This window comes from Nipponia nippon, unplaced genomic scaffold (genome assembly GCF_047370975.1).
Source record: "Nipponia nippon isolate SJK-2023a ecotype South Korea unplaced genomic scaffold, ASM4737097v1 scaffold_1, whole genome shotgun sequence".
Taxonomy (NCBI): domain Eukaryota; kingdom Metazoa; phylum Chordata; class Aves; order Pelecaniformes; family Threskiornithidae; genus Nipponia; species Nipponia nippon.
The window spans coordinates 91,414,038-91,435,685 of NW_028262290.1; the positions used below are offsets into that span (position 1 = coordinate 91,414,038).

General features: G+C 42.7%; 2 protein-coding genes across 2 annotated transcripts; both read left to right on the forward strand.

Moving 5' to 3' along the window:
• Window positions 1-201: 201 nt before the first annotated feature.
• On the forward strand, window positions 202-9,858 carry LOC104021850 (serpin B10). The gene is made up of 8 exons (XM_009475470.2): window positions 202-291; window positions 2,524-2,701; window positions 4,011-4,124; window positions 5,803-5,937; window positions 6,670-6,787; window positions 7,169-7,311; window positions 7,891-8,046; window positions 8,900-9,858. The coding sequence occupies exons 2-8, from the start codon at window positions 2,534-2,536 to the stop codon at window positions 9,302-9,304; spliced, it is 1,239 nt and encodes a 412-aa protein (XP_009473745.1). The 5' UTR covers window positions 202-291; window positions 2,524-2,533; the 3' UTR covers window positions 9,305-9,858.
• A 2,929-nt stretch (window positions 9,859-12,787) lies between these two features.
• Window positions 12,788-21,256, forward strand: LOC104021915 (heterochromatin-associated protein MENT). Its single transcript, XM_009475535.2, has 8 exons — window positions 12,788-12,890; window positions 14,210-14,386; window positions 15,318-15,401; window positions 15,792-15,929; window positions 16,401-16,518; window positions 17,207-17,349; window positions 18,479-18,646; window positions 19,733-21,256. Exons 2-8 carry the CDS (start codon window positions 14,219-14,221, stop codon window positions 20,141-20,143), a joined length of 1,230 nt encoding a protein of 409 aa, XP_009473810.2. The 5' UTR covers window positions 12,788-12,890; window positions 14,210-14,218; the 3' UTR covers window positions 20,144-21,256.
• The last annotated feature ends 392 nt before the right edge of the window (window positions 21,257-21,648 follow it).

Here is a 21,648-nt window from a genome sequence, read left to right on the forward strand (position 1 = left end):
AGTTGTTACTAGCCTGTTGCCACAAAAGTGTTTATAGAAATACTTCTGCAGTCAGTTTTGTAAGGTTCTTGTATGGTATCATTCTCACCACCACTTCACATCCTACTCTGAGATGATTCATCTCTTCCACAGGGATGTGGCCTTCAGGGCATAATAAATTGCACAGTCCTGAGTCATAAGAACCTTTGCAGAACTGGCCAGGCACACTATAAATTCACCCTACCCTTCACGTGAACTGCAGAAACCTTGGAGACACCCAGAGCAGCAGTGTTCCTCCCTGCACAAAACAAGGTACTGTAATGATTTCTAGAGATTATTTATTTCATACACTCTTGGATGATGTTGCTTTGTTGACAAATGTGTAGAAAAAAAGGAAGCAGGGATCTGAACTGGAAACAAAAAATCCTTGGGAAAGTAATTTACTGAGATGGCACAGGGATGGTTTAGAAGGTGGAAGTCTTAAAAATATACAGGAAGAGCAATTTATTGTAGAGGGTTCTATAATTTCTAGAGCTCACTGGCTAGCATATATATCATAGCAGAATGAGAACCACTGTGTTTGCTTAAGTCAGCTAATTCGTTCCTGTGCTCTCCAGTTCTTACGAACATCGGGTCAGCTTCTGGCTTGCAAGCTGCTCAGGACAGGAACTGTCTTTATTCTAAGGCCATCCTATACCAACTAGAATATCTCCTAGTCCCTGCCTACAGCTCTAAGCTAAACCTGCAATGCTGTGGTGGGTTGACCCTGGCTGGATGCCAGGTGCCCACCAAAGCCGCTCTATCACTCCCCCTCCTCAACTGGACAGGGGAGAGAAAATAAAACAAAAGGCTCATGAGTTGAGATAAGGACAGGGAGAGATCACTCACCAATTACCGTCATGGGCAAAAGAGACTTGACTTGGGGAAATTAGCTTAATTTATTACCAGTCAAATCAGAGTAGGGTAATGAGAAATGAATACTATATCTTAAAACACCTTCCCCCCACCCCTCCCTTCTTCTCGGGCTTAACTTTACTCCTGATTTTCTCTACCTCCTCCCCAACAGAGCAGTGCAGGTGGATGGGGAGCTGGGGTTGCACTCAGTTCATCACACGTTGTCTCTGCCGCTCCTTCCTCCTCAGGGGGAGGACTCCTCACACTCTTCCCCTGATCCAGCATGGGGTCCCTCCCACGGGAGACAGTCGTCCATGAACTCCAACATGAGTCCTTCCCATGGGCTGCAGTTCTTCATGAACTGCTTCAGCCTGGGTCCTTTCCTCAGGGTGCAGTCCTTCAGGAACAGACTGCTCCAGCGTGGGTCCCCCACGGGGTCTGAATCCTGCCAGGAAACCTGCTCCAGCCTGGGCTCCTCTCTCCATGGGTCCACAGGTCCTGCCAGGAGCCTGCTCCAGCAGGGGCTTCCCATGGGGCCACAGCCTCCTTCGGGCACATCCACCTGCTCCGGCACGGGGTCCTTCACAGGCTGCAGGTGGAGATCTGCTCCACTGTTAACATCCACGGGCTGCAGGGGGACAGCCTGCCTCACCATGGTCTTCACCACGGGCTGCAGGGGAATCTCTGCTCCGGCACCTGGAGCATCTCCTCCCCCTCCTTCTTCACTGACCTTGGTGTCTGCAGGGCTGTTCCTCTCCCATATTCTCACTCCTTTCTCTGGCTGCAGTTTCTCTTGCACAGTTTTTTCTTTTCCCCTTCTTAAATATGTTATGCCAGAGGCGCTACCACTGTTGCTGATGGGCTTGGCCTTGGCCAGTGATGGGTCCATCTTGGAGCTGGCTGGCATTGGCTCTATCGGACACAGGGGAAGCTTCCAGCAGCTTCTCACAGAAGCCACCCCTGTAAGCCCCCCTGCTACCAAAACCTTGCCACGCAAACCCAATACAAATGCACACGACAAATAGAAGCACTTGTGTTCTACTGGATATGGCAACCTTGTCCTGCCGAAGAACTGGGAAGCTAGGATCTGGGCTAGCGCTGTAAGACAAGTTTCAGGATGTTTTTGAAAGTCAAAAAGGGAATTCAGGAAGCTTAGCATGAAATAGTTAAGGTGGTACTTGCCCAAGCACTGGAAGGAGTATTTTGTCCTGTCCTAAAAGTATAGTTTGACTGTTACTGTTACCAGAGTATTTGTTCACTACAGTTATGAGCATCAAAAGGCTCTTGCACAAATCGAAGCATAAAAGATGTTATAAGGGACAGTCTCTCAGTATCCTCTAGGCCAGGCACTGGTGAGTAACATTGTCACCTGTCACTCCAAGATGCTGTAAAGGACAGCAAATACAAAACAAGGTTGGAGGCTGCTTTTTCCCTAACCCAAGTGATAGCTAGTATCTTCAGTGAAACAGGACATGCTACACTTTATATGACTTTATAATAGTTAATCCTCCTCATTCTTCATATAGCTAAATACTTTCAGAAAGCTTTTAAAACACAAAAGAAATGTCAAAAACTGAAGAGAAACTTGCAGGCACATAGCAGTCATAATTAGTGGTTTGCTAATAGCATCTTTTCTCCCTTTCTGTGCAGGTTTAGAACAATGGAAGCTTTGAATAAAGCAAACACAAGCTTTGCTCTTGACTTTTTCAAACATGAGTGTCAGGAAGATGGTGACAAGAATATTTTGTTCTCCCCTTTGAGTATTTCATCTGCCCTGGCTACTGTTTATTTGGGAGCCAAAGGTAACACTGCAGATCAGATGGCAAAGGTGAGTCTGGGTTTCAAAAGGTAGCTGTCTGAAAGGGTTGATCTCTTGGAATAACATCCTCTATGCAAGAAATTTACCATGATGGAACAGAGGAAAGCCATAAGCAGAAAAATTACTCTAATCAAAACTCTACACACATATATGCCAGCTCCCATCTCACCCCTGATGTACGCTGCAATGAATAGACCAGTTCTCCACTTGTGCAGGTCAAAGAAATAGTCTATTCTAATCTCTGGGAACAGGCCCCCAGCAAATGAGAGAAGCGGCACTGGTGACATTTTCTGATTTTAAATCTCACCAGCAGAAATAAGGGATCTTTATCCCAAAGCTCAGTAACTTGAGCACTCATCAGGGAGTGGGAGACCTGGATTGTCCTTCTGCTCTGCCACAAACAATTCCCATGTCACATCTCATCTCTTTGGAAATGACCCCACACAAAAAGACTCTCCCCTATAGCTATTATAAGTTTTGCAGTTTGATAAACATAAATCCACATCCTCAAGATCAGAGAAGAAACATGGTGAGACTACAACCCTTTCTTTGGGGTATGTATTCTACAGGCAAGATCACTTACTGAAATCCCAAAGTCGTATTTGTGCAAAGTTCATGGCTTCAGCAGATGGCAGTGTGAACAGCCCCAGTGCACACTTACCTAGCTCCTATCATAGGAGGTGAGGCTTGTCACTTTGCATCTGCTAGGCGGAGGAAGTTGTCGGACCTGCTAAGGCAGTGATCTGACTCCTGATTTACAGAACAAAAGAGGGCCAGCAGGGTAACAAAGGAAGGAGTGATCTTCTGCTAGGAAGAAGGGAAAACAAACAAAAAAAAGGCATAGCTCTTCTGAAAAATGTTCCAAGGTTGGACGCACCCCTTTGTAGCCTGGGTAAAGGGCACGTGCCCAGAGCAAGGGATTTAAGGCATGAAACTACTCCCACCATTTTCATGCTTTCTGGCACAGAGCAGTGCTCCATTTAGACTTCTGCTTTCATAGTCTCCATCTGGAGATAACTGGCTTTTCCCAGGTATTAACGGGTCAGCCCAGGGCATAACTCAAAGCAGGCAGATTCCTCTAGAAAGGCTAGTCAGATGACAGTTTTGCCCTGCAACCCTCAGCTTAGTGTGCTCATGCCGTTTTTGTAGACAGGGGCCTCAAGGCCTAGCCAAAGATTTCATATTCAGTCAGGAGCGGACAAAAGAATAAAATCTGAGTTTGACTCTCTTCATCACCAGTCCCATGACATCACTGAAAGATTTTACTGAAACAGCAAATTTCCTATCCTTGCATTTATTATTGCTTTTTCCACTATAGGTACTTCACTTTAACAAAGCTGAAGGAGCCAGAAACGTCACCACAACCATAAAAATGCAAGTTTATTCCAGAACGGAAGAGCATCTATCAAATAGACGTGCCTGTTTCCAGAAGGTATCTCACCAAGTCTAGTGATCAAGCTATGGGCATGGTCACATCTTCTCTTGCTTATATTTTCCTTCCACATTTGCATTTGCCTATGTTTGCCTTTCTCAGATGTCGTGTACACAATTAATTGGTACAGCATCCTGTGATACCTTCATTTAATGCAATACTTACTACATGCTTCCCCTTTTTAGGTAGAATTGCAAAAACTAACCTCAAATTTGCAAAATTTAAAATGTAGCATTACCATTCTCTGTCAATGTATCTCTTGATCTTTTTCCTTTAGCTTTGAGGAGAGATTTCTTTCTCAACTTATTACCGTTCAATAGCTAGCTATTTAGCAAAAACACATTCTTTGAACAGGCATCGTCCCTACCTCAGAGAGCTAATCACAAGAATAGAGCTGTCCTCCCACACATTTGATTGCAGCATCAAGACAACAAAAAACAGAGTATTAACTTTTCCAGGCTACCTATGCTTGGTAGGTAGCCTTCTTCAAAAATTAGCCTCCATTTCAGTTGATTAGTTAACAAAATAAATTGACATGCTAGAATTTCCCAAGGTAGACCAGTTGCTTGCAATAAATATTAGAGAAGTAGAAATCATTATATTCCTGAGATATTTTTTTGACATACTGTCAGGCATCTTGTACCAAAGTATACATAATTTAAGATAGCCGAAAAAGACAGAAAAGAAAATGTAATCCCTCTGAGTCAGTAAAGGCAGGTTTTCCTCATTGACAATTCAACCATGGTGGCGTCAAGCTCTTTTCCCTGCTCTTACTCATCATCCTTATTCTTTGTGGGAGTGAACCATTTTCCTGCAGGCTGCCCACAAAGCCCCACCGGCCACGAGTTCCGATGAATGGGAACTTGGATCTGCATTCAACAGCCAAATCCTATGGCAGGAAGATTTATTTTAGGGTCTATGTCAACAACTCATTTGCACTGCATGAACAGAAGAGGGATTGTTCCTCATGAGTAATGCTTGTCTGAATTGTAAGAATTACAGAGCGCTGTGGGTAGGGCAAAGGGACCATTCTAACAGTTTAGAAATTTAAGTGTCTGTTCATACCTCTGATTCTGACGTAATGACAAGATGAATACAGCACAGATTTTTAGTTTACTAATTCACAGCTTAACTTCCTCAAGCTCATTTGAGAGTTTAAGCCCACATTCATTTAATCCTGTTACTTCAAGATAACGAATTTACTGCAATTACTGCAACATAAAAAAAATTACATAATATTGACATTAAGGGCAAGATTAAGAAATTTAGGGGCAAACTTTCCATGTAACACACTCAAATTTCATAAATGAGAGGACTCACACAGCCTGTCTCACTACAGTTCTGTCTCACTAGGACTCACTACAGTTCTATCTCTCACTCTTTGGATATACTTAGTTTCACAATCTCCACTTAGAAACCCTTAGAAGTTTTACATAGTTCAGGCTCTTACCACTTGCATTCTGAGACACTTACAGTGTCTATACCATATCTGCAACTTTGCATACTTTCAAATGGTTCTTTTAATAGCTGTCTGGTTTAGAACACCTCTTGTGTTGCAATACAAGTAACAGATCACCTCAATAGAAATACTTTACATAGAGCTGCATGAAGGAAGAAATTAGAAATTTTGAACTATTCTACACACCAGATGAATAACTTTTTTTTCCTTTTCTCCAAGACAGAAATCGGCAAATCGGGTAATATACATGCTGGGTTTAATGCACTCAACTTTGAAATCAACCAACCCACTAAAAATTACCTGCTTAAAAGTGTCAACCAGTTATATGGAGAAAAAACGTTGCCTTTCAGCAAGGTAGGTAGGCCATGTATTCAGATTATGTAGTGCCATTTAATCTTTATGATCTACCTATGACAACATACCATAAACTATATGCTTTTAAATATTTTCATTACATCTGCAAATCATGTTAAAGGGGGCCGACAAGAAAGATGGGGACAGTTTTTTTAGCAAGGCCTGCTGTGACAGGACAAGGGGTAATGGTTTTAAACTAAAGGAGGGTAGATTTAGACTAAACACAAGGAAAAAATTTTTCACAATGAGTGTGGTGAAACACTGGAACGGGTTGCCCAGAGAGGTGGTAGATGCCTCATCCTTGAACACATTCAAGGCCAGGCTGGATGGGGCTCTGAGCAACCTGATCTAGTTGAAGATGTCCCTGCCCATGGCACGGGGATTGGACTAGATGACCTTTAAAGACCCCTTCCATCCCAAAGCATTCTATGATTCTATGTTGTTATCCTTATCATAAATATTTTCTATGAGACTCTTCCTGAGACTTTGCACACTAAAATTTTAGTTTTATGGGATGTATATCTAATTTCAGGGTGATTTGCAGATGTGGTTAGATGCAAACATTTAAATTGAGTATTTCCACTAAAAAAATACTTTGTTCCTTTGACAAAATGCCGTGCTTGTAGTCTATGTATTTTTTATCATGTTTTCTCTCTATTTGGCTGTAGTTATTTATTAGCATTCATATTGGCAGGCAACAAACGTAAGACAGCTGTCTCTCTTGCACTGCAGGAATACTTACAATTAGCCAAGAAATACTACAATGCGGAGCCACAATCAGTTGACTTTGTGAGAGCAGCAGATGAAATCAGAAGAGAGATCAATTCCAGGGTCGAACACCAGACTGAAGGTAAGCTCCTGTCTCTCCTCTCCCAATTCAAAATGAAGTCATTTTGGATATTGAACAAAGTCTCTGTACCCAAGGGGCCCAAGGCAGGCAAACAATTCTCCTCAGAAAGGTAAATCAGATCAGTTTTCCTAAAGCAGTCATCCACTGACAAGCCCTTACTAAAATTAGTGTCCTCCATCTGAACATGTGAGGAACGTAGCTTACTCTTCTTTGTAAATCAAGGTTACTCCAGTAATTACTTATTTGTGAATAATCTCAAGCTAGAAGCATGCTATATCAGCACTTAAAATTTCCCTAGCTTATATCTGGAGAAATTGTGCCAACACTTACTCCGAAGCAGTAAAACTGCACAATGTCTAAATGTCCATCTGTTTTCTCTAGGTAAAATCCAAAATCTGCTGCCTCCTGGATCCATAGATTCGCTCACCAGACTAGTCCTGATAAATGCGCTCTACTTCAAAGGAAACTGGGCAACAAAGTTTGAAGCTGCAGCTACCAGGCAAAGGCCTTTCAGAATAAACACGGTATGGGAATATACTAACCTATATCCTAGGCTGCAGGTGGAAAAAGCAATGAAAAAGATGAGGGAGAGAAATTCTTGTCAGTCTTTAAATCCACATGAAATCTGGCATGAAAGTTATTTCATTTAATGCATACAGTATATTTTCTTCACCGCATCTTCAGCACAAAGACTGTGCACACATACTAGCACCTGAGCCACAAGTAAAATTGTCAGAAGCTGACTTGAAACAAGCTTCTGTTCTCTGAAGGCAGGGAAAACAAAGAGGTGAACAAAACTGTATGGGTTAGTTCTTTACGTTTTCATTTTTAACCATATGACAAATCAGAGTGGAATACAGCTTGCTGTAATAGGTGTCATCTGAGACAGCTTAGATAGCCTGCCTAGCCTCCAAGTGCCTTTCCAGAAGACCAAAGGACCTCTGTAGATCCTGTGTCCTACCACTTAGAGCCATAAGGATGTCTCAGACACACTGGGCAGCTTGTACAGTAAATACAATAAACTTCCACTGTGCTACGTTAACTCAGCTCTTTGCCGTTCAGTCAGAGTACAAATGACAAATATCTAATTTGATTTGCTGCAGCATACAACTAAACCAGTGCCAATGATGTATCTGAGTGATAAATTTAACTGGACCTACATAGAATCAGTACAGACTGACGTTCTTGAGCTTCCATATGTCAATAATGACCTCAGCATGTTTATCCTGCTACCAAGTGACATCACCGGCCTACAAAAGGTAAAGCAACTGAGAACATAAATCATGTGAAAAAACAAGAGTGTCATTGTTTACTTATTTTATGCATGTGTGAGGTAAAAGACCAGATTGCAGCCATGTTTCTAGGAAGGAGGGTACTGATCAGGCTCAAGGAAAAGCAAACCCCAAACTTGGTCTAGCACTGTGAACTTGAACCTCTTGGAGCGCAGACTAGACTTCTTACTCTTGGCAGCTGGTTCATCAGTCCTGGAAATAGGTAACCCAAACCCTATAAGACTGGCTCTTCTTCCAGCTGAACAAAAATGAGGGCAAAAAGCCAGCCCTGCTGAGATGCACTGTTTGTACCGATTCAGACAGATAGGATTTCATTAAAAAAACCCCAAAACAACACAAATTGGACAGCCTCCATTACTTTCCAGCAAGTCCAGAGCTAATACATATGGACACTGCCACCTTCTGTAAAGAGATGGATCCTACCTTTGGATAATAAACTCAAATTCTCATTTACATTAGTGGGTGTTCTGTAGAAAAAAAGCTCTTTTCAGTAAATTCTAAAACATAGGGAAGACAGAAATGTGAACAGCAAATCAAACAGACTATTTTTACTTGACACTGATGTTTTTGTTCTACAACTATTTAACCCTGCAATATTCCCTGAAAATTACTGAGAACCGTTCAAATACTACATTGACTTACTGTAGAGCAACATACTTTAGTCAAAAAGATCTCCAAATTGGTCTTTCACTACTGGTTTTTTTCATACTCTTACAACAGCTTGAAAAGTTCTCCATTTAAGAAAAGAGAAGAAATAGCCCTTAGGGCACAGGTTTTTGAACACTCTGTAATTTTCTGATTTTCTTTTTACTAACTGCAGCTAGAAAGAGAATTGACTTTTGAAAACTTGTCTGCATGGACCAGCCCAGAGTTAATGGAGAAAATGAAAATGGAGGTTTATCTGCCCAGGTTCACGTTAGAAGAGAAATATGACCTCAAATCTACTTTGAGCAGGATGGGGATACAAGATGCCTTCACTGAAGGTCAAGCTGATTTCACAAGAATGTCAGAGAACGGCGAGCTGTTTTTGTCACAAGTTTTTCACAAGTGTTATCTGGAAGTCAATGAAGAAGGCACAGAGGCAGCAGCTGCCAGTTCAGCAGCACTGGCATCACGAAGTCTTGGTGCTACTGTTATTTTTGCAGCAGATCACCCTTTCCTCTTCTTTATCAGGCACAACAAGACCAAGAGTATCCTCTTCTTGGGAAGGTTCTCTTCCCCCTAGAAATTTGACTATCACTAAACAGGCCCTCGCAACAACCATAATGAACAAAATACACACCACGAAGAGCATGTCCTGGTTTTGGCTGGGATAGAGTTAATTTTCTTCCTAGTAGCTGGTATAGCTGTGTTTTGGATTTAGGATGAGAATAATGTTGATAACACTCTGATGGTTTAGTTGTTGCTAAGTAGCACTTACACCAGCCAAGGACTTTTCAGCTTCCCCTGCTCTGCCAGGTGCACAAGAAGCTGGGAGGGGGCACAGCCAGGGGGGCTGACCCCGACTGGCCAAAGGGCTATGCCACACCATATGATGTCATGCTCAGTATAAAAACTGGGGGGAGTTGGCTGGGGGGCAGCGATCGCTACTCGGGGATGGGATGGGCGTCGCTTGGCGGGTGGTGAGCGGTTGCATCACTTGTTTTTCCTGGGCTTTGTTCCTCCCTTTTTTTTGTTGTTTTCCTTTTCACTACAATTTATTGTTGTTGCTGTTATTATTATTATTATTTTATTTTATTTTTTTATTTCAATTATTAAACTGTTCTTATCTCGACCCACGAATTTTCTTACTTTTGCTCTTCCAACTCTCTCCTCCATCCCTCCAGGGTGGGGAGGGTGACCGAGCAGCTGTGTGGTGCTTAGTTGCTGGCTGGGGTTAAACCACGACAAGCATCTCAATAGTCTATGCACTACTTCTTCATTTTCCTGTACTGTTGACAAATCTCTCAAAGTTAGAAGAAAGCATATTAAAAATAACCTGGAATTCAAGCTTTTGGCTCATTTTCCTAGCCAAAGAACCCGAAAATGGTTAGCACTACACTGTAAGTACCAAACTGTGCACAGAACAACATTGATGCATCTTTTCAGCACTTTCTGAACCAGAACTGTCACAATGCAGAACAGACTAAGTTGATCTAGAACAGTAATTCCCAACACACTTGCTTTGGTACATAAGAAGAAAACAAACAGGAAAAACTCCTTCCTGCAGAACGTTGCTGCATCTCCATTGGTTTCAGCTCACTAAGCTGGTCATCCTAGCAGGGCTACCTCACCCACATTCTTGTCAGTTTTATACCAACTTTGCAGGCTGGCATAGCTGGTAATGAAATAAACCTGCATGCAAAGGGGCTAACACATATACTTTCTAATCTCCGTCCCACAGCATTTGGAAAATATTGGACAATATAGAACTGGAGGAAAATAAAACATATGTGCCTTGAAACCTTCTCTTTTGTAACCTTTCATGCATTCAACGCTGTTGCCAGCCCAGCACTGCACTGCTTTAGTCTTGTTTTGCTTTGTCACTTACTTCACTGGTTTGAGGCAAGATCAAATTGGAGAATCAAGCCTGTAATACTAACTCCCTAAGTGCCTTCTGGAAGATTACATGCAAATCCCCCAGTACACATTTACTCCTGTCACAGCTCTTTCTCCTAAGGAGGACAGTGTCCTAATCAGTCATGCACATTTGCAGGGGATGGTCCTTACTCTCTGAATTCAGAACAGAGAGTAAAGGACTGCGTGTCTTACAGGGCTTGACACACTGCCAGCATCTTACTAGAAATATCTCTTCTTGGGACAGCAGGACTCCTTTTTCCTGACCGAGAGGAGACTGCTGACTGTCGCTGAGTCCTTTCTGTTTTCTTCCACGTGACCAGCTGCTTCCAGGGTCCCTTCTGGCTCTGCTTCCCAAATGGGAAAGAGCACAGGAAAAGTGTTGTGAAGCCAGTGCTTTATTGTATCCTTGCACAACCTCAACAGCACTGCCTTCTGTCTGACTCAGCTGTGAAACATGACACAGGATCCCTGTGCATTCAGGTGCAATCCTGCCATGCCCTCCTTCACCTGATGCAAAGGCTTCACGTCCCCATGGCCAAGCCCCTTAAGCACTTCCTGATGTGCCTCAGGAATAAAGAGGAAAGCCACGCCTGGGAGGCCCAGGAGGAACAAAATCATGACAACATGCGCCCAAACTCACTCACAGGCCTTTAAAGTCAATGGAAATGTGAATCATCTTTTCTCTCTCCTTCAAGTATTTTAAGCATGACTGCCAAGATGACAGAGTTAATGTCCTCTTGGCAGTGACAGCTCATTACCAAGTGGCAATGGACACAGCACTTGAAGGGTGAGTTGCACATTAGGGAACAAGCTCTTCCCAGGGTAAGCACCACAGCACTGCAGAAAGTTGCCCAGAAAGGCTGGGGAATCTCCATCCTCGGAAGGGCTGTGGCTGACCTTATCTACTGATGGCCCTGCTCCAAGCAGGAGGTTGACCTCTGGATGTCCCTTTCAATTAACGTGTGCGATTTTCTCTCTCTTGTCAACAGCCATTCTGCCTTGCCACCTCCCTTTCTCATCCTGTCTGGCATCCTTGCATCTTGACTAGCAAAGGGACCTGGCTTGCTCACTCTCAGCACACTTCTTTGGGACTTGGAGTCTCCTGGCCTGGGCTTTCCCACCACCTAACCATTCAGCTGACCTATCTCCTATCCTGATTTCTGGAGGACTTACTCATTGTACTAAAACCAACACTTGTTTAATTTCTGGCATTTCTTCATTGCCTTGCACAACATTGATTTCTGCCACTTTTTAGAAGACTTGACCCACTCTGTTCCTGTAAGCAGGCTTGCACCAAAATGCTTAGCACACAGTAGAGTTTCCTTCCCTTCCTCTATTCCCCTTCCCCTGTCCCTCAGGGTCTTACAGTTCTTGCCACCACCTTCTTCTTCTTCCACCACCCAATAGCAGCCCTCTTTTGGGACTGCAGAGTGAAAACTACCGTGCCATGTTTGCCCCCATTTTATTTTTTCACTCCATCCTTGCTCGAGCCCATCCAGTGGGGTTGTTTCAGTCCTTGCCCTCCTTCACTATATGCAAGTACGGTGCACTAACTCAGTGTTTTACAGTGTTTCTCTCAAATGATTCCCAGCCATGGTTGCAATGAGATTTTTTCATCAACACAATCAGTGGGGTGTCTGTCCCTTACCCTGAATGGTTATTCATGGCTTTGCCTCTGTCTATGCTCCTAATGATCTTCAATCTGAAGCTGGACTCCCAGTGTCTAATTCAATCACTAAGCTTGACGCTTTATGCTGACGTACCGTATGTGAAACCCAGGAGTCACAGCTGCACAAAGTTGGAGAGGAGAGTCAGGACTACAATACCTGCTTATATCCAGAAACCAAAGCCAAGCATTCTAGTTGTGTAACCTTTTTACTAGTCATTTATTTTAAACAACAGACCAGTTGTCTCCACAACACCAGAAGACCATTGGAATGGGTGAACTGTTCTGCTATCCTGTCAGTAGACTATTGTACTGTAACAATAGAGCTAAGATTTTAATTCCATTGTCCTTTTGAAATGTCTAAAACTGAAAAGGGGCAAGGTCAACAAGGAGGACAAAATTACATAAGATCTTTTGGGGATTTGGTAGAAAGGAGCTTTGGGTAGGTGGAAACAACCTGGATGTAGGGGAGAAGGAAAGGGAGGTGCAAGCAGTACTATATTTCTAAATTTACTCATTGCTTAACACACAAACGCAGAACCTGACCGAGGACAAGACCTAAGTCTTCTCTCTCACGGGATCAGAGGTAAATATTTAAACCAATTTAAGTAACTTTTCTGATGCTTTTAAAAAGTGATCTGTGGCTTGCATGACTGTATAGGCAAATTATAATATACCAGTGTTATAGTGCCTCATGTTTTTCTAGATGTCAACCCTTAGAGAAAATAAATCTGTGATGCTAAGGAAAACTGATAATTCAGGGAAGAATTGATCACAAGAAGGAAAGTTTTCTTACAGCAGTAACTGTCTTATTAATGAAAATCTTCAGTTTGATAAAGGAGAAGAAAAGGCCATTTTCATTCTGCAAAGGCACAGCACTGCACATTATCAGGCCAGGAACTCAGAGGAGTATTCATTAGCAGAAAACAGAGAAATTTCCATCTGGGTGCTCTCTTGGTTGTGTTCTACAAGGAAAGAAAATCACTCTGTGGTACAGATTTGGTACTGACAGCACACTGACTGCCAGAAGAACTGTAGTCGTTTGGCAACCAAACACTTCATAAGCACCTGCAGACTTCAGAGATTGCCCCACAATTTCTGTAGCTCCATTCAATAGGTATAAATCTTAATTAATAATAATAATAACAACAACAGCAATAACAACAACAACATTTCTGGTCTCTTGACTGGAAAACAACATGAGGCAGGTACTACTGGGCAGATATCTTAAAGTCTGGAATACTCATAACCCCAAGATATCTGCCAGTTTCTAGGGAAAATAAAATTGCTGAAACATACAGAAGGGGTGGTAGGTACACATCATGAATAAAACTCCATCAATCTAAAAGCAAATAACAGCTTTGTTATTCATGATACTACTCAGAATAGGTGGCTGGCCAGGAAAAGCACATGAGTCTAAGAACTATTCCTAAATCCTTTCTCAGTATCAGCTCTCAGTTCTATACAGATGCAAAATGAAGTAGTGGGAAACTCAGGTGCCTTGTGAACCTATGTATTAAAACCACATTTAAATTCCCCTGGGAACATTATTTTGATAAATCATTAGTTAAGGATGAAAAGGAAGAAAAATATGCACCTTGCAAATCTGCACATTTTTGAAAACCGAAGGGAGAAAGAAACACAAAGAAAACTGCAGCTGTATGAAAGAGGACATATGTACAATTATAGGACAATGTTATCTGGGTAACAAAAACCTAAAAGAAATTGCTGCTCCTAACAGGTGGCAAACAGTATCTGTGTGGAAGATAAAACATTCAACTAGGCTATTAGTTTTAATGGGTGCCAATGCTTTGTGTTGTACATGTAACATTTCTCACTAATACACACGGTGTACATAATTTTAAACATTCAAATAGTACAATTCTGTCTGTTGCCTCTTTCCAGGTTGTAGCAATGGAACTGGTCTCAACATCAATTGGCATGTTTACGGTTGATTTTTTCAAAAAGCTGAATGAGAGCAACAAGTGCAAAACCATCTTCTTTTCCCCTTGGAGCATATCATCTGCTCTGGCTCTGATGTACCTGGGTGCAAAAGGCAATACAGCAACAGAGATGGCAGAGGTAGGTTGTTCTTTGAAGGACACACCCCATACAACACCTGGCTCCCGTACTGGCTGCGAAATTTAGTGTTAGATAGAAAAACTTGCCACCACAATGACAACGAACCAAGGCAGACCAGAGAATGTAACAAGTGAACCATAAATTTTATTCATTTCATAGCAGGTCCCCCACTTCTCCACTAAGAGAAAGCATCCTGTGGGTATCACACGCTGAGCACAGAGGTTCTCTGAACCTGACTTCTATATTATTCTACACCTTCTAATTTACCCTGTGATTCTATGACTCTGTCACAGATGGGATATTCCCTTTGAGAAGCAAACACCTGATGCCAGTAGCTCCTAACTAATAGTCAGGAGGCTTGCAGATCCCAGCACCCTCCCTCTCTCCCCTGGCCAGGATGCATCTTTCTACCTTGATTCATGCTTTCCTAAACAACAGCCTAACAATCCAGCAGGAAAATAGGAAGGGCTTTGATATCTCCACAACCCCTGAGCCAATCCTTCCTAATGCCACATGGGCACATTGCTGGCTCAACGGGAGCTGTGGTGCTCAGCACTGCCCGGCACTCTCCTCTGTGTCACCGCACTCCCGTTCAGATGCCTTTGTACCATTATGGCAGGGAGAACCATTTGGGTTTGCACAAACACATTGCTATTGCTGAGAGCAACAGCTGTGGAAGGGAGTTCAGCCTTGCAGCGTGCAGACAGGAGCACTGCGTCGATGCTCTGGGAGGGGGACAGTGATACTCATTGTTACTCCGTGGGATTTATGTATACTACAGCTTCGGCATCCCTTTGATTAGTCACCTAAGCAGCAGATAGCACAGCGCATTATGCAGAGCAAACCAAGACAACCCTTTGATCCCCATTTGGCTTTAAGTCACACCAGTTCCTTCATGCCTATTTCTTACCTTTGGAAACTCTGCTTGCAGGTTCTTCATTTCACTCAAGCAACAGAAGCTGAAGGCTCTTCTTCTGTGGCCAGACCTCAGGGGAGAACAAAGAGAAGAAAAATGGTATCTATTAGAACTGAAATCCCAAGATAAAGAATCTCCAGAATCAAAATGTCCAGATACAGCTTTAGGAACCCAGTATTTCTTGTCTGCACGCCTCTTTAAAGTACAAACCCCAAAATACTTCACAACAGGTTCAAGTTCAGTTCCTTTCACTCACTCAGACTCTGAGCAGCATGGAAGGACAAGTCACTGGGGTAGTCTGGAAGGTTTGCTATATGGCAAATCAGTTAATCCAGTCATAAACAGAGCCCTGCAAATTGCAGTGATGGTAAACTTGGAAAAATAAAGAGAGAGAGGAACCCAAATCCCTCTCCCACATATATCACTTAGCACGTTTTGAAAACTTCACGCTAAAATGCAATTGCTGAATGTATGGTTTCTCTTTCCAAGGATCCTGAGCACAAGCAAGCTGAAGATATCCATTCTGGCTTCAAAGAGCTCCTGACTACCATCAACAAACCCAGAAGCACCTACTCACTGAGAAGTGCCAACCGTATTTACATGGAAAAAACCTTCCTATTATTGCCAGTAAGTTCAATCTCAGAGAGGAGTAAGAAAAGGTGCAAAAATATTTCTCATTTTAATTACTTGTCATTAATAGAACAGGTTTGAAGCTGACTCTGAATACTGTAAATGAAGAAGCCTGGATTCCAGTGATAAACTTAACTGGAAAATACCCGTCAGTATGCTCACAGGGTGCATTGCCCTTTGACTGTAGTGTAGGGATTCCTTTTCCATGGTTTTATTATTGGAACCCCCAATACATACAATTGTAAATGAGACATTAAAATAAGGGAATTTTCTGTCCTTTGGTTATTTCTTAACTGTTAACTCACAGTCCAATGGAGAGTAACAAGCAAGATCCTGCAGTCCTCTAGGCCCAAGAAGCTACCAAAAAGTCCAAGAACTAACAACTTCCCTTTGGGACTGAAAAATCCAGTATAGTATAGAACTTATTTCTTTTTGGGTTTTTTTTTGGGTTTTTTTGCTGTTTTTCAGAGATACCTACAGCTCAGTAAGAACTACTACAAAGCAGAGCCACACAAGGTTAACTTTAAGACAGCACCGGAACAATCCAGAAAGGAAATCAACACTTGGGTTGAAAAACAAACTGAGGGTAAGCTGAGCTCAACCCCAACATCTTTCCTCTCCTATTAAGTCAGCCTGCCGTTTCCTCTGGGCAGGTGCCCTTGCTTCCCCACGTGCTACTGCAGCAGCCAGGTCATGCCTTCCAAAGCGGACAGTGAGCAGAGATGCAGTGGGAAGACCGAGAAAAAGCAGCACGCTTAAGCAGCTTCAAATACCTGATCCAGACCTCAGTGAGCTCCTTGGAGAGACTCCCATCGACTCCGCTGTGCTCTGCATCAGCTGGTCCTCAAGCACAACTGCTGCCCTGGCGCTGTACCCATGCACCACAGGCAAAGCAGACAGAGGGGAGAAACACCTCTGCTTACCAGTGTGCTCCAAGGCGGGTGGGGATGCCTACCTAGCTGTACCATCCTGCACTGGCCAGAGTACCTTTTACCTGGTGTAACCAGCTGGTGAGGCAGTATATGGCTTTCTGCTTCTAGCTGTGACATTTTTTGGGGAAGGAGTCAATCCCTGTCAGCTAGCCAGGAGAACTGGGCAGCGAACAGCTTTGGAAACTGTAAACAAACTAATTGATTTATGTCAGGGGAATATTTTAGGGAGTAGGGAACTGAGGCATGGACTTTTTCACTGAGGAGTTGAATTGAAAGAAAAAACAATCAAAACATGTCCTCATGCTACACTGGAATGAAACCTGACTCTTCTGATTTCAAAAGGCAAAATCAAGAATTTCCTGACTTCACGAGATGTGTCAAATTCCACCAAGCTGATCCTGGTAAATGCCGTTTACTTCAAGGCAGAATGGGAAGTGAAATTTCAGGCAGAATATACGAATCTGGAACCCTTCCGACTGAGCAAGGTAAGCTCCTTCCATATCCTTCCTACCGTAAACAGCCTGGTGACAACAGCTACTGCTGAAATCTTCCCATTTCGTAAGTCTTTTAGGTACCCCTGTGGTAACTAGACTCTCTGTGAAAAGCTGGTTACATCAAAATGTGTCAGTGCTCAGCTCACTGCAACATTAAGATGCTGCTCACGTAAATGTTAATGAGCTCCAGATAACAGCTACCGTTTCCAAAAGCACTGGAGTCACTTAAGACCTTTTTATAAAACAGTGCAAAAAGGGCTAGATTGTAAAAATGTGATTTTGAGAGTCCAAGCTTCATGCACAGGAACTACATGCCATTTTATGTGTGAGTACAGTACTTGGGCCTCTGTGCTGTGCAGCCTAGATAGGCGCAAACATACTTGCTCAAATAGAGCTGCAACAGGGTACCCTGAATGGGTGCATGGTTGGGCAAGACTAGCAGAAATGTTAATGGCATGTGTCTAGAAGAGATGTCAATGAATTCACATCAAAAGACAAGAGCTCTGTGCAATTTCCACCAACTGTAGCTTCTGTCTTCTGATTAGCACTATACATCAGCTGCTTCCCTGAATGAAGGGACGTAGATGTTAAGAGAGGTTACATACTCCTGCAAAGGTGACTGCTAGCCAGGAACTCCCCTCATCATGAGCCCCTTTGCACAGACGTTAATATTATCTTCTGTTAATGGTTGTGACATAAAAAGCAATCAGCTAGTCACTTCTTCTTGCCAGAGAGAGGAGACCACAGAAAAACTGCACAACACTCGCCTTCTTAAACCACAGCTGTTTCTCTGTTGTAGTGTTGTAAGGCTGTATCCCATACCTGCTCTATCCCCCAAATCCTTGCAGACATTTCTAACTCTCTTCCTCCCTCCTCTGTGGGCTACTGTGCACGTTTTGGGGAGAAGAGAAAAATCAGTCAGTTCAGCCTCCAACAAAATGCTCTGGGACAAACACCAAGATAAGCAATATCCTCCAGTCAAGAAAAGCTTTGGAAAATGAATGACAAATCACTGTTATAAAAGCTGCTTACAAAAGTTTCCTCTCCCTCCACTGCACTGAGTCATCATCATCCTTCCTTTAAAGGAATGATTTCTTACTTATAAATAAATACTTTACAGAACAAGACCAAGCCTGTGAAGATGATGCACATGAGACATACATTTCCACTTCTCATCATGGAAACAATGAATTTTAAAATGATTGAGTTGCCGTATGTGGAACATGAACTCAGTATGTTCATCCTCCTTCCCGATGACATCACAGACAGCACTACGGGTCTCGAACAGGTAAAAAAGTATGCTACATCCATTTTGTACCACCACCCAGTCATTACAAAAAGGAAAAAGAAGAGGCTGGCAACCATGTCTCCCCCTCTGAGGACATGCTGTTTGATCTCCTCCTCTAGCTGAATTAATTTCCTTTAATATCTATCTAATCCCAAGAAAGTTCCTCCACACTGAGTGCCCTTAGTTTGGTAAAGAACTGAGACAGTCAACACTGTGCATAACCAGACGCTTAGCTCTTCAACAGCCCCATGATTGACACCCAGTCCTACATGATCTGTAAGGGTTAAACCTCCCTTCACTGCACATTCAGGAGGGAGAGTACTGCACAAGTAGTCATAGCCTCTTCCTGCAATAACAGACACCTCTTCTCCATGGCCTGGAAGTTTATTCACCATCTTGTTCTCATTCTGTTTGCATCCCCCCCTCCACCCCCACCATTTATTTGCTGTCTGAAAACCTAGGATTTTGGTGAGACTGCATTTGCTACAACAATGAGATCTGCCACTGTAGTTACTACAGTTGCAAGACTCTTAAATTCTTGGCGTCTATCATGTCAAGAATACCATTCATTGCTCTCCTCCATTTGATCTGAGCTGAACCCTGGTGACATAGTGTGCAGGTCACGGAATGTCAGTGAAAGATTTTGCTGGAAGCAGTTTGTTTTAAAATTGCCAAGGAAATACGTGCAATATTAACACCTCCTTCCATGGAACTGGACCAACCCACCTGGCACACAGCTGGCAATCTCCCAGCAATTTCCTTCACATCAAGACTGAATGAAAAGAGAGGAAAGAACTACCTCAGAGGATGGCAGCTGCAGGTGTTGAGTGCCCTGTCTTTCTTTTGCAATGAATTTGGCAGGGGTGGTGCTCAAAACCTTGCAGCATTAAGTCTCAAATGTTTGTTGCACACCCTGCCTCTGATCATCAGTAAAACCAATTTATATTTCATGCTTTCAGCTAAATGTTAAATTCACCATTTAAAAACTGTTTAATTCATTACATTGCCATAAAATTGATTAATTCATAATGAAGTAGTTGTTTTTTCCTTGCAAACATTAAATTCCTTCTCTTTCTTAAATGATAGCTGGAAAGAGAATTGACATATAAGAAGCTGTCGGAATGGACTGATTCCAAGAAGAAGACCGAAACTCTTGTGGATCTGTACCTACCTAAGTTCAAAATGGAGGAGAGGTTTGACCTCACAGATAGTCTGGTGAGCATGGGAATGCGCAGCGCCTTCGGCGGCAGCGCGGATTTCAGTGGAATGGCTGAGGAGGGTGGCATGAACATCTCCAAAATTCTTCACAAGTCTGTTGTTGCAGTTGATGAGAAAGGCACTGAGGCAGCTGCTGCTACTGCAAATGTCATATATACAAGTCCACCTTTTGACCATGCTCTGAAATTTAAGGTTGACCACCCTTTCCACTTCTTCATCAGACACAACAAATCCAAGAGCATCCTCTTTTTTGGCAGATTCTGCTCTCCCCTAGAATGAGTTATTACTTGCTCCCAGACAGCACCCAAGGTTCACTGTTCAACAGAGAAATATGAACTGCAGTGTTAAAAGCTCAACCTTAAGCCATGTAGCCATACGTACCGAAAGTGTATGTTCTTTTTCTTCCCCCCCTCAAGTAAGGCAGCACCCAGAGACCACCCTGTGCCTCAAAGACCATCCCTCTACTGCTTATTTCCATTGTCCTAATGAGACAGCCCTCCACAGAAAACAGAGTGCAGAATATTGCTCCCTTGCATCAAACCTGCTCTTCTGGCTTTGTTGTTCCGAGAGTAAGGTGGAGCCATAAAAGCTCTCTGCACACAGGCCATCATCTAGCCCCACGCTAAGTGCTGACTTCAAGGGAAATGCAGTTCATCCTCTTAAATATCCCAGGGAGGAAAAAAATCCCTGAAAGGAAAAAAAAGAACTTGTAGAAACCTATATGCTCTCTTTTCTTCACTGGGAAACCTGCATTTGCATTACAATGCAGTTTCCTTATGCTCATTTCAAATTTAAAGACTGTTGGAAATCAACAAAATTTAATACAAACCGAGAATAATCTCAAAATGCCCCTCACCTTCCCCTGTCTCACCGCATGTACACAGGCACATTACATTCATTCTCTCCTGGCCTTGCAGTTTCATGAAAAAATGAGGCAGCGAGGGAAAATGGTCCAGCTCTTAACATTTAATCGCTGGCTTCTAAACAGCTTGCATTTTTTTCTTGTTTTTCTAAACCTTGTAGGTTAAGGTTGCTGAGAGATCCAATCAGCAAAAATGCTAAGAAAACTATAAGCAACATGCTTCTTGCTACCTCTTACCGATATGCAATCTAAAACCTCCAGAATGCAAATCTGCTTCTTCTTTTTAATTTAACCTAATTATACCTGTTTCCTGGCTAATACCACCACAGTTTCCTTGCTACCTGTATCATTGATCAATGTATGATTTATGTATAGGTTTATGATGAATTATATAACTTGAGTGCATCTCAGCAAAGATAGTCATGGTATTGACAGAAACACCAGTGAGATTTTAACTGATGCTTTACTTCATAATTTTACTATGATCTGCATTTAATCCAATAAATGAACTTGGAGTTGTGTTTGTGTTATTTGAGACACTGACTTACCTGGTTCTCTCAGAGCACCATGTAAGGTGCGCGGCTGGAGCATGTTTCCATTCTTGCCATTCCAAATCAACCACCACATCATCCCGATCGACAAAGCTGACACACTTACTCTCTTATTTCCACTAGGCTTCAAACAGCCCCCAAACCACTGTTGTTCAGCATGTTATCCTAGGCATCTACTAAACATACCAAATCAAATTAAACTCTGTGATGAACAAGTTTTTGCTCACTGAGTCAAGGCATTCAAACTTTTATTTTTAAGCATTCAGTTTGCCATTTCTGACCACTGCTTCTTGCACTATCACCCCCCCAGGACCTACTCAGAACGCTTGTTTTCCTGTCACAATACACTAGAAAGAAAAAGTCTGACTACA